Source organism: Oncorhynchus kisutch, linkage group LG29 (assembly GCF_002021735.2).
Source record: "Oncorhynchus kisutch isolate 150728-3 linkage group LG29, Okis_V2, whole genome shotgun sequence".
Classification (NCBI taxonomy): Eukaryota; Metazoa; Chordata; class Actinopteri; order Salmoniformes; family Salmonidae; genus Oncorhynchus; species Oncorhynchus kisutch.
The window spans coordinates 4900439-4913764 of record NC_034202.2 but is presented as its reverse complement, the minus strand read 5'-3'; the positions used below and the strand labels follow the sequence as shown (position 1 = coordinate 4913764).

Below are 13326 nucleotides of genomic sequence, written 5' to 3'. Positions count from 1 at the left end.
GTAAGTATATCTCAGTAGGTGTAACAGTGGGAAGTGTAAGTATATCTCAGTAGGTGTAACAGTGGGAAGTGTAAGTATATCTCAGTAGGTGTAACAGTGGGAAGTGTAAGTATATCTCAGTAGGTGTAACAGTGGGAAGTGTAAGTGTATCTCAGTAGGTCAACCCAGAACCTGTTCCTGCAGGATACACACAAACACACAAACAGCAGTCTACAGAGAGTGGATGTGTGTAGGTCAGCCTCCTCAGCCCAGAGAGGAAGATCAATGTGTTTGCTGGAGTGACAGAGAGACGGAGAGAGAAGTAAAGAGCCTAAAATACTCAGAAGAAGAGGGATGGAAGAAGGGAGAGAGAGAGAGAGAGAGAGAGAGAGAGAGAGAGAGAGAGAGAGAGAGAGGAGGGAGTGGGAGGAAGCAAAAAATGAGAAATAGAAAATAGGTGAGGGAATGAGGGAGGGGGGAGAGAGAGAATAAGAGACTGAAAGAGAGTCAGATGAAGAGAGACAAAGAGACCATCACACACCTTTGTCAGTCCTGGTGATGAGGAGATCCTGAGGCTCTAGAACATGCATCTGCTTCACCACCATGGTCTTATCAAACACCTGCACTGGGGGCAGGACCTGGGCGTCTACCAACACAACACATTGGTCTATTGGTCATTCCCTATGCAGCGCTCAGGATCTTACTAACTATTGATGAAAACACTGACTGATGTCGTTGCTGCAATAATAAAAACATTGCCTGAAATAGTAGGCTGAATTAAATGATTTCGGTTTATTGAACACTAAGAAGTTGTAGCACTGAATGGGGAGAATTGACCGTGTTACACTCACCTGGGTTTGAAAGAAGTGGATCAACAGCTGAAACATTGGGAAAGTATAATGTTAAGAGATTAATTTTATGATGACATCAATGCTGACTGAATCATTGACATTCAAGTTATAATAAAATAGTCCACTAATTATAAAGCGCATTTCATTCTATGACCTCAGTGTGTGTGTACATGTGTGTGATGACCTCACCATCTATCATCATGACCCCTGCTGCTTCCGTGGCGACCAACAGAGACTGACCCCAGGAGTCAGCACACACTGTCTCATAGGAAAACGTACTGCAGAACGACTGGGACTCCCAAGGCTGCAGCACACAAACACACACAAAAAGGACATCGCAGCATAGCCACAAACACGTAGTTACCAGTATATCAACTGGCGTCTACATTATGTTACAATGCATGCTACAACAGAATATGTCACACAGTTAGTAAATATGTTATTATGGCATGGTGATCCACTAGGCCTCAGTGAGAAAAAAGTTGTGCATGGTAAAGGTTGCCAAGGAAACAGGGCTCGGTTTATGGTAGGAATGGGAGTTAAGATCTAGAGTCAAGTTCAGGACAGGATCAACAGTCCACAGGAACGGGCAGTACAGGAATAGTTCTGTACAAGTGTGTCACTTGTACAGCATTTCATAAAATCAACCACTGTGTAGGTTAGGCCTAATATTCACTACATGACCAAAGTATGTGGACCTCGCGATGTGCACGGGGACAGTGTCATGCTGAAACAAACTGTTGCCACAAAGTTGGAAGCACAGAATAATCTATAATGTTATTGTATGCTGTAGTGTTACGATTTCCCTTCACTGGAGCTAAGGGGCCTAGCCAAAACCAAACAGCCCCAGACAACTATTCCTCCACCACCAAACTTTACAGTTGGCACGATGGTGAAGAGTGATTCATCACTCCAGAGAACGCATTTCCACTGCTCCTGAGTCCAATGGCGGCGAGCTTTACACCACTCCAGCCGATGCTTGGCATTGCGCATGGTGATCTTAGGCTTGTGTGCGGCTGACGTTGCTTCCAGAGGCAGTTTGTAACCCTGTAATGAGTGTTGCAAATGAGGACATGGGTTTCGTGCTTCAGCACTCGGCTGTCCCGTTCTGTGAGCTTGTGTGGCCTACCATTTCGTGGCTGAGTCGTTGTTGCTCATAGACATTTCCACTTCACAATAACAGCACTTACAGTTGACTGGGTTAGCTCTAGCAGGGCAGAAATTTGACAAACAGACTTCTTGGAAAGGTGGCATCCTATGATGGTGCCACGTTGAAAGTGACTGAGCTCTTCAGTAAGGCCATTCTACTGCCAACGTTTGTCTATGGAGATTGCATGGATGTGTGCTCAATTTTATACAACGGGTGTAGCTGAAATAGCCGAATCCACTCATTTGATGGTGTGTTCACATACTTTGCTACGTCAGTAGGCTAAATGATGAAGCCTCCAATAGATGAATTGCAATGTCTTGTTGCAGCCAAGGACCCATCACTAACATTAGCGCCAAGGAAAGAGCAGTGTTTAGAAACATTTTATGGAGTTGTCTTTGAAAACGTAGGAACCGAGTACACAGCTTGTAAAAAAATTGTGCGGTTTAAACAAATAGGCTACCATCCGGAGAGCGGGACAAGCGGGCTGAAGCGACATAGCTGCTCTACTCCCAAAAACTTTACGGTCAAGCCCAATTGTTCACGTTTTCAACTAAACCTGCGGTGAAGAATGAAATAAAAATAGATTGACTTATGCAGTAGCCTACTGTTGTACAAAAAAATGTTTTATGTTCATGTTGTTAATGATCCAAGAGCTCAGTTAATCCATAGCATTGTGACAATGATCTTAGGGCCATTGGCAAACACAATGTAAGTCATTAAATTTATGTACCCCTAATTGCACCAAATACATCTGTTTATCCTACAGCTAATGTAAGCAGTAATCATGAGCCTATAAACCAGAGTTACACTGAGGCGGTGTGCAATAGTAGGAAGACCACTTTATGCAGGTCACCCTGCGCTCCAATGTAAATAACATGAGTAAATCTACCTCTGATGAGCTTCCCAGTAAAGCATCAAAAACAATCAAGCAAATCAGAAAAGTGCTCAAAATAGCCCATATTAACATATGTAGCCTAAGAAACAAGGTCCAAACAAGGTCCATGAAGTCAATAACTTTGTAACATATTCTGACATTCATTTCTATGAAACTCACTTAGATAATACCTTTGCAATACATGGTTATAACATCTACCGAAAAGACAGAAATGCTAACGGAGCGGGCCGGGCGCAGTGCACGGATTGGTTGCGCCCTGTGCTAAGAAGCAGTGCGGCTTGGTTGGGTTGTGTTTCGGAGGACGCATGGCTCTCGACCTTCGTCTCTCCCAAGCCCGTACGGGAGTTGTAGCGTTGAGACAAGATAGTAACTACTAACAATTGGATATTGCCACTCCTATTTACCAAATCTTCAATTTAAGCCTACTAGAGAACGGGTGCCCTCAGGCCTGGAGGGAAGCTAAAGTCATTCCGCTACCTAGTAAAGCCTCCTTTACTGGCTCAAATAGCCGACCAAACAGCCTGTTGCCAACCCTTAGTAAACATCTGGAAAAATTTGTGTTTGACCAGATACAATACTATTTCACAGTAAACAAATCGACAACAGAATTTCAGCACGCTTACAGGGAAGGACACGCAACAAGCACAGTACTTACACTGTGCTATCTAACCTCCAAACAAGCTTCAATGCCATACAACACTCCTTCCGTGGCCTCCAACTGCTCTTAAACGCTAGTAAAACCAAATGCATGCTTTTCAACCGGTCGCTGCCTGCACCCGCATGCCCGACTAGCATCACCACCCTGGATGGTTCCGACCTAGAATATGTGGACGTCTATAAGTACCTAGGTGTCTGGCTAGACTGCAAACTCTCCTTCCAGACTCATATCAAACATCTCCAATCGAAAATCAAATCAAGAGTCGGCTTTCTATTCCGCAACAAAGCCTCCTTCACTCACGCCGCCAAGCTTACCCTAGTAAAACTGACTATCCTACCGATCCTCGACTTCGGCGATGTCATCTACAAAATGGCTCCCAACACTCTACTCAGCAAACTGGATGCAGTCTATCACAGTGCCATCCGTTTTGTCACTAAAGCACCTTATACCACCCACCACTGCGACTTGTATGCTCTAGTCGGCTGGCCCTCGCTACATATTCGTCGCCAGACCCACTGGCTCCAGGTCATCTACAAGTCCATGCTAGGTAAAGCTCCGCCTTATCTCAGCTCACTGGTCACGATGGCAACACCCATCCGTAGCACGCGCTCCAGCAGGTGTATCTGACTGATCATCCCTAAAGCCAACACCTCATTTGGCCGCCTTTCGTTCCAGTACTCTGCTGCCTGTGACTGGAACGAATTGCAAAAATCGCTGAAGTTGGAGACTTTTATCTCCCTCACCAACTTCAAACATCAGCTATCTGAGCAGCTAACCGATCGCTGCAGCTGTACATAGTCTATTGGTAAATAGCCCACCCTTTTTCACCTACCTCATCCCCATACTGTTTTTATTTATTAACTTTTCTGCTCTTTTGCACACCAATATCTCTACCTGTACATGACCATCTGATCATTCATCACTCCAGTGTTAATCTGCAAAATTGTAATTATTTGCCTACCTCCTCATGCCTTTTGCACACATTGTATATAGACTCCCCCTTTGGTTTCTACTGTGTTATTGACTTGTTAATTGTTTACTCCATGTGTAACTCTTTGTTGTCTGCTCACACTGCTATGCTTTATCTTGGCCAGGTCGCAGTTGCAAATGAGAACTTGTTCTCAACTAGCCTACCTGGTTAAATAAAGGTGGAAAAAAAAAAAAAAGACTGATGATTGGCTGAGAGGAATTGATGATAAAATGATTGTGGGGGTTATTTTGTTTGACTTCAGTGAAGTATTTGACATTACTGATCATAGTCTGCTGCTGGAAAAACATGTGTTATGGTTTTACACCCCCTGCTATAATGTGGATAAAGAGTAACTTGTCTAACAGGACACAGCGTGTGTCCTTTAATGGAAGCCTGTATAATCAAGTTAGAATCAGGAATTCCCCAGGGTAGCTGTTTAGGCCCCTTGCTTTTTCAATTTTTACTAACATGCCACTGACTGAGTAAAGCCAGAGTTTCTATGTATGTGGATGACTCGACACTATACACGTCAGCTACTACAGCGACTGAAATGACTGCAACACTTAACAAAGAGCTGCAGTTAGTTTCAGAGTGGGTGGCAAGGAATAAGTTAGCCCTAAATATTTCTAACAGTAAAAGCATTGTATTTGGAACAAAACACTCACTAAACCCTAAACCTCAACCAATTCTTGTAGTAAATCATGTGGAAATTGAGCAAGTTCAGATGACTAAACTGCTTGGAGTGACACTAGATTGTAAACTGGCATGGTCAAAACATATTGATGCTGTACTAGCTAAGATGGGGAGAAGTCTGTCTATAATAAAGAGATGCTCTGTCTTCTTAACATTATCAACAAGGCAGGTTCTACAGGCACTGAGCTGTTTGTCTAAACTACTGGCACACAGCTCGGACACCCATGCATACCCCACAAGACATGCCACAAGAGGTCTCTTCACAGTCCCCAAGTCCAGAACAGACTATGGGAGGCACACAGTCCCACATAGAGCCATGACTACATGGAACTCTATTCCACATCAAGTAACTGATGCAAGCAGTAAAATTTGATTTAAAAAACAGATGAAAAAACACACAGCAGGGACTGTGAAGCAACACAAACATACACAATAACATACATACATAAACATGGATTTAGTACTGTAGAGATGTGGTTGTGGTGGAGTAGGAGCCTGAGGGCACACAGTGTGTTGTGAAATCTGTGAATGTATTGTACTGTTTTGTTTTAAAATGGTATAAAATGCCTTCATTTTGCTGGACCCCATAATAAATACAAATACAAATGTTAATGTGTTGTAAATGTTAAAATGTGGCAGTGCTCAGCTCTAAGCCGGTGCTGTGCTGAGCCGACCATCCTGCTGGGGTCTCTGTCCTCATCCTCCAGCTTAATCTATCTACATTTAGGTCATTTAGAATAGGCCTACAGTCAGTGCATTTAACTAAAATAGGTAAGACAATCTCATTTCACAGTCGCAAATTGCATTACTGAACTAACACAATAGCCTACATATTTCTGCACATAAAAATGAGCACTGGACGGGAGTACTTTTTATCAGGAAGGGGCAGGAAAGTTTCAGGGTTATAGAACTGATGCAGGATCAGGACTGGAAAGGAATTTATTTTCACTCCTGTGTCAACCTCTAGTGCATGGGGCTGAGTGTGTGTATGTGTGTGTGTCTATTGGTCTTCTCACCTCTTTTCTACACAGGCCCGTAGTGACCAGACTGGTGGGGGCATCTCCTCTGACGATGGTCTTGAGCTTTAGTGCCTGGACAACAGAGAGTGAGCATGAGAGTGTGTGGTGCGTGCATGAGATAAAGAGTGTGACTGTGCTACTCTGTATGTTGTCTGTCCCTGTGTGTGTCACCTGTCCTATCCTGACGAACTCGGCCTGTCGTGCCTCCTCCTTCTTGCGGGCGGACTTGGGCGACTCTGGAAGCACGTCACTGAACGAGCGTCTGTTGAGCATGTTCTGGGGAGAGAAGGGAACCTGCACATGGGACACAAGTGCAAACACACACACGAACACACACACAGAAAGAGAGATAGAGAAGCAGGCTTCAGAGATAGTGGGAAATACAGCAGCATAGCATAGAACTGAGTCATATGAGAAACAATAGACAAAGAAAGTGGGATGGGGTACAGAGAGAGGGAGGAGAGTCCACCCACAAAATGTGAGCATTGTAGTAGTATCCAGTAGTCCCAGTGTTATGCAGTCTGCAGTGGTTAGAGCCGAGAGAGATAGACAGGGCTGCAGTGGTTCAGAACAGTGATTCAGAACAGTAGGTAGCTCAATTGGCTGTGGTACAAACCATGACCAGAGAGCCTAGATCAGATCAGTGGTCAGAAGCTGGTGCAAAGGGAAATGTACAAAACTGTGAAGAACTGTGAAGAACCTCGGCGTTACTCTGGACCCTGATCTCTCTTTTTATTTATTTATTTTTATTTATTTCACCTTTATTTAACCAGGTAGGCTAGTTGAGAACAAGTTCACAAGTTCTCATTTGCAACTGCGACCTGGACGAACATATCAAGACTGTTTCGAGGACAGCTTTTTTCCATTACGTAACATTGCAAAAATCAGAAACTTTCTGTCCAAAAATTATGCAGAAAAATTAATCCATGCTTTTGTTACTTCTAGGTTAGACTACTGCAATGCTCTACCCTCCCGCTACCCGGATAAAGCACTAAATAAACTTCAGTTAGTGCTAAATACGGCTGCTGGAATCCTAACTAGAACGCACAAATTTTATCATATTACTCCAGTGCTAGCCTCCCTACACTGGCTTCCTGTCAAGGCACGGGCTGATTTCAAGGTTTTACTGCTAACCTACAAAGCATTACATGGGCTTGCTCCTACCTATCTCTCTGATTTGGTCCTGCTGTACATACCTACACGTACGCTACGGTCACAAGACGCAGGCCTCCTAATTGTCCGTAGAATTTCTAAGCAAACAGCTGGAGGCAGGGCTTTCTCTTATAGAGCTCCATTTTTATGGAATGGTCTGCCTATCCATGTGAGAGACATAAAATATCCCTCTAGTGGTGTGGGGGCTGTGCTTTGGAAAAGTGGGTGGGGTTATATCCTTCCTGTTTGGCCCTGTCCGGGGGTATCATCGGATGGGGCCACAGTGTCTCCTGACCCCTCCTGTCTCAGCCTCCAGTATTTATGCTGCAGTAGTTTATGTGTCGGCAGGCTAGGGTCAGTTTGTTATATCTGGACTACTTCTCCTGTCTTATCCGGTGTCATGTGTGAATTTAAGTATGCTCTCTCTAATTCTCTCTTTCTTTCTCTCTCTCTCTCGGAGGACCTGAGCCCTAGGACCATGCATCAGGACTACCTGGCATGATGACTCCTTGCTGTCCCCAGTCCACCTGGCCGTGCTGCTGCTCCAGTTTCAACTGCTCTGCCTGTGATTATTATTATTTGACCATGCTGGTCATTTATGAACATTTGAACATCTTGGCCATGTAATCTCCACCCGGCACAGCCAGAAGAGGACTGGCCACCCCTCATAGCCTGGTTACTCTCTAGGTTTCTTCCTAGGTTTTGGCCTTTCTAGGGAGTTTTTCCTAGCCACCATGCTTCTACACCTGCATTGCTTGCTGTTTGGGGTTTTAGGCTGGGTTTCTGTACAGCACTTTGAGATATCCGCTGATGTACGAAGGGCTAGATAAATACAGTACATTTGATGTATATGTATACTGTCACTACCTCATATTCCAATCAAGACGCATGAATTAAAGAGCAAACTTGTGGACTATGGAAGTTGGAGGACTATAGAAAAATACCTTGTTTTTAGAAGCAGGAGCAGAATTAGAGGAAAGGAAAGGCCCCATACCCTTTTCCCACCATCGTTTCAACCTGAACCACGCTGGCACATATATTTTATTTTACTCATTGTCACCACAGTTCCTGCAACTATAATGGCTGGATGCATAACCCAGCCAGTGGAGGACAACTCAGTTTAGCTCAGCTCGGTTTGGCTCAGTAGTGTGAAAAGGGTATGGATAGACCAGGCTGGGTTAGTTAGTGTGTGGGAGAGCTGTACCTTGTGGAGGTCAGGGATGAGGTCCTGGTAGAGGGAACGGATCAGCATGTCCAGAGTCCGCTGGCGCTTCTGGGCAAACGTGGGCGTCTCCAGGGTGGCCTTTTCTCCATTGATTACTGCAGGACAGAGAGAGGGGTTCATTAGGAGAACATACCCACATGTACCTACACACTTATATGATCACCATAAAAAGACAATACAAAGCTTCAAAAATTCCAACTCAAACTTTCTTTGGTCACATTTAAACTATCAACGTCTTGTAAATGCTTAATGAATGTCTCCATAAAGCCTTTATAATGTCTACATTCTGTAGATGTTTTACTATGTCCTACTATGGTTATGCCGCACGAGGAAAGGGCCTTTAAATGTGACATTTGTGACCGATTAGTCACTGCAGTGCATTAGCTCATTGCACACAGTTTAGCTGTAACAGTCTGTAAACTAAATAGTGTGTGAGAGTAAGTCACTGATCTTACGCTTGACTAACAAAAAGTCCCTGAATTCTTGGTGGTCTGTAAACACTGGTGGTGAGGGAAGGGGCGGTCCGAACAGTGGCACACTCTCCTCAGAGAAAATCTTCAATCTGGAACACACAAAGCACTGTTATATTTAACACACACACCGTTTGCTACAGCCGGAAAATAATCCTACAGCAACAGGAAATGTGAATTATTATGTGGATTATAATTCATCAATATTAATATATTTTTTGGTGGGGTTGATATACTGTATTTTACGTTAGGGCAAATCATGTCTTACATTTTAAAGTGGAAATTACAAACTTCAAGCATTTTTAAACCTTGAATACACTAAGTTAGCATTTTCTGCTGTGCGGGAAAATTCTCATAAACAAAAGAGTCATCAAATTAAGATCCTACATCTGTATGCATGCATACACGTACATGCACAAACACACACACACACACCAACGACGTGTACCTGAAAAATACCAATGAAAAAGCACCTCCACATACCTGTAACTGTCGTTTTGACTGTTGTATCTAACTAATGCAAAGATATCTTGAAGAGAAAATGAAGGAAATAGCCTGAACACATACAATCTATGAAGCTAGCAGTGATGTGTATGGCTTTGTCCAAAAACACCCCCTACCCCCTAGACACTTACCCTATCCTCTACCCCGTAGGCACTTGTGAAGATACGCAATGTTAAATACTTAGGTACACAATAAGCAATATGATGAAAATGCCAACCTAGCTGCCTATGGTGCTACTATCATATTGCTTATACCTATTCAATTCTTTCAGATGTACATTAAATTGGCCAGAGAGTACGGGCTAGGCAATGTTTCTGGAAAGGGCCTACGATTCTGGCTGCTCAAGGTCGCTTGTAGAAATGTGCCAGAGATATTTCCCACCGGTCTTTGTTTCGCCGTAAGAAAAGGATACGTGTGAAATGTGATCTGATCATGGAGGGTTTAAATGACGGAGATGTGTCCTCCCCCTCCTGGAACTGGAACACTATGGTGACAATGTCATTCCCAATGTGTCTTTTCCTCTCCACCTGTTGGACAAGAGACAGAGAGAGAGAGAGAGAGAGAGAGAGAGAGAGAGAGAGAGAGAGAGAGAGAGAGAGAGAGAGAGAGAGAGAGAGAGAGAGAGAGAGAGAGAGAGAGAGAGAGACAATGAGAAAAGTCATACCATAAAAATACTTGGAACAAACAAGTGAAATAACTCATATCTTATTGATTTAGACTAGACAGTTCATGCATCAATCTCTGGCCTAAAGCATGAATGCCTCTTTTATGAGCATCTAAAATATAATTGCAGAGCTTCCATTAATTATTATAATCATATCTTTGTACATTGTCTATTGCTGGCAGCCCCTATTCACTAAAGTCCTATTTTCCAGGAATGTGTAAATGTACTTTGTGAATAAAGTGACTCTGAAGCAGGCAGAGAACACACACACACACACACACACACACACAAAATCTATCAAATGTTATTGTAAAGCCCTTTTTACATCAGCAGATGTCACAAATTGCTTGTACAGAAACCCAGACTAAAACCCCAGAAAGCAAGCAATGCAGATCTAGAAGCACGGTGGCAAGGAAAAACTCCCTAGAAAGCAGGAACCTAGGAAGAAACCTAGAGAGGATCCAGGCTCTGAGGGGAACCAGTCATCTTGCTGTGCCAGGCAGAGATAATAAGAATACATGGCCATTAAGGCCAGATCGTTCTTCAAGATGTTCGATCGTTCTTCAAGATGTTCAAACGTTCATAGATGACCAACAGGGTCAAATAATAATCACAGAGGTTAAAGAGGGTGCAACAAGTCGGTAGCTCAGGAGTAAATGTCAGTTGGCTTTCATAGCCGAGCACACACAAACACTCTTGATGCACACAGGCCTGCAAAGAGAATGTGTTTGTATTCATTAGCAACTTCGGAATCTGTTTTAGATCAAATCCAATTATGAATGTAATCCTCTCATTCAGCCTCTATCTCCTTTCATATCTCGCCCACAGATATTGGCTTTTCCTGAGTGGGTTCACACTAACGAAAAAACTGTCTTTGTTCTATTCTTCCTTTTTTCTCCCAGTCACGCGCACACACACTCCAGCCATACACATACACCAGCCATACACACACTCCAGCCATACACATACACCAGCCATACACATACACACACTCCAGTCACACACACACACACAGTCTGAAACTAGGGGGCTTTTAACAGTAGGTCATAAGGTACAAATGTTGTGGTGTAGAATGTCAATACTTCGTTTTTTGTTTTGTAATGTTTCAATAAAGGTTTGACTGACTCAGTGGTGTTTAGGTGTGTGTGTTCGCGTGCATGAATGTGTGTGTTTTCTCTAGTGTGAGTGAATGGAGATTGAAAGATCAAGGACTTGGGAGTATTTCACATTTCCCTGGCATCTCAACAACTCTGACATTGAACAGATAAAAGACTAACTGGCTGTTGTGTCTGGCTGTTGTGTCTCTGAAATTACTGTAAAGCATTCAGTATGGTCATAGTTAGTCAGATTGACTAGAGGTTAGCAATGAGAGAGACAACGAGAGAAGGAAATGACAGAAATAAAGAGTCAGGGAGAGAAAGATGGGACAGGGTGAAAGGGTTATATGGGGGAGAGAGGGATGGGTTAAGGGGAACGAGCGACAGAAAAGAGTGGCATTGGCACTAGAACAGACTTCAGCACCCAGCCTCACCGTACTAGAATCAGAAGTCAAATGTCTACTGTTTGCTGATGATCTGGTGCTTCTGTCTGCAACCAAGGGGGGGCTATAGCAGCACCTAGATGTTCTGGCCAGATTCTCTCAGACCTGGGCCCTGACAGTAAATCTCAGTAAAACAAAAATAATGGTTTTCCAAAAAAAGGTCCAGTTGCCCAAAAATAATCCCATTTTGATGAACTCCCATATCTATCGGGTGAAATACCAGTGTGCCATCACAGCAGCAAGATTTGTGACCTGTTGCCACAAGATAAGGGCAACCAGTGAAGAATAAACACCATTGTAAATACAACCCCTATTTATGCCTATTTATTACCCTTTTGTAGTATTTTAACTATTTGCACATCGTTATAACATCGTCATAATATGACATTTGAAATGTCTCTATTCCTTTGAGACGTTTATTGTTCATTTTTGATTGTTTATTTTACTTTTGTTGATTATCTATTTCACTTGCTTTGGCAATGTAAACAAATGTTTTCCATGCCAATGAAGTAATTTGAATTGCTCTGGAGGTCTGAGATGTAGAGATAGAGACGGGGGTGCTGTCAACATAACAAAGCAGGCATATTCACTCTCTCTCTCTCACACACACACACACACACACACACACACACACACACACACACAAACACACACACACACACACACACACACACACACACACACACACACACACACACACACACACACACACACACCTGCTGCTTGTTCTCTTTGGAATAGGGTAGCATGGTGGAGACGTGGAACATCAGCTCATGGCCCTGGTACACTGTGTAGATGGAGTTCATTCCTGTAGTGTCATCTGGAGAGAGAGAGAGAGAGAGAGAGAGAAGGGATAGAGCAGTGAGAGTTTAAAAGGATGGGGGAGAGGGAGGAGTGTGTAGGCAAAAGGGAAAATATGTATTTTTTTAAATAGAAAGAGGGAGAGAAAGATCAAAAGAGAGAATGTCTCCATAGTCTGCAATATAATGGAAAAACAATAATTAATTGCATGACCTACGGTGTGTGCGCGCTTGTATGTGTTTGGTGACCAGATCTTACTTTTGGTATCCAGTCCACCGCGGTAACCCGCCCAGCCCTGCAGAGAGATTGTGTCCCCTAGCAGGTTGATGAACTTATCAAAGCTCTCACTTCCTGTTTCTGAAGAAACAGAAGAAAGAGCAGGGTTGAAAGTACTATTCACAGGACATGGATACTTCAAATTGTGTATGTGATACTTACTACCCACAATATTAGTGATTTACCGTTGCTAAACATCTCATCATCTGTGAGCTGTCCATCTTTGGCATACAGGACACCGAACTTGAAGTTAACAGAACCCTAAGAAAATACAGTTTAAAGTTTAAAGGTCACTTTCATTATCTGCCAATACCAGACAAGCAAACTTAGTAGAGCAGAGGGAAATCTCTAGTAAGACTAGAGTACCTATAGTATTCACTTGAAAGAGTGACATTTATGACAGAATAAATAAATACTCTACCTCTTGCTCCTCCAACACCAGTAGGTCCTGTGGGTAGAACACAAAGCACAGTTAACAT

The 13326-nt window shown here is 43.2% G+C and overlaps 1 protein-coding gene across 6 annotated transcripts in view; it reads right to left on the bottom strand.

Moving 5' to 3' along the window:
- LOC109897270 (GTPase-activating Rap/Ran-GAP domain-like protein 3) overlaps positions 1-13326 on the bottom strand; it is a 173786-nt gene that overhangs the window by 36718 nt on the left and 123742 nt on the right. For 4 of the 6 annotated variants that reach the window (XM_031808992.1, XM_031808996.1, XM_031808994.1 and 1 more), the window contains exons 8-20: positions 13269-13295; positions 13033-13108; positions 12830-12928; positions 12487-12590; positions 9979-10093; positions 9546-9591; positions 9048-9154; positions 8572-8687; positions 6387-6509; positions 6213-6287; positions 1020-1134; positions 831-857; positions 521-625 (exon numbers count right to left, since the gene is read on the bottom strand). In XM_031808992.1, coding sequence (XP_031664852.1) covers positions 521-625; positions 831-857; positions 1020-1134; positions 6213-6287; positions 6387-6509; positions 8572-8687; positions 9048-9154; positions 9546-9591; positions 9979-10093; positions 12487-12590; positions 12830-12928; positions 13033-13108; positions 13269-13295 — 1135 coding nt within the window. The remainder of the gene's footprint in view (positions 1-520; positions 626-830; positions 858-1019; positions 1135-6212; positions 6288-6386; positions 6510-8571; positions 8688-9047; positions 9155-9545; positions 9592-9978; positions 10094-12486; positions 12591-12829; positions 12929-13032; positions 13109-13268; positions 13296-13326) is intronic. The other 2 variants (XM_031808993.1, XM_031808997.1) reach the window with 1 other exon arrangement.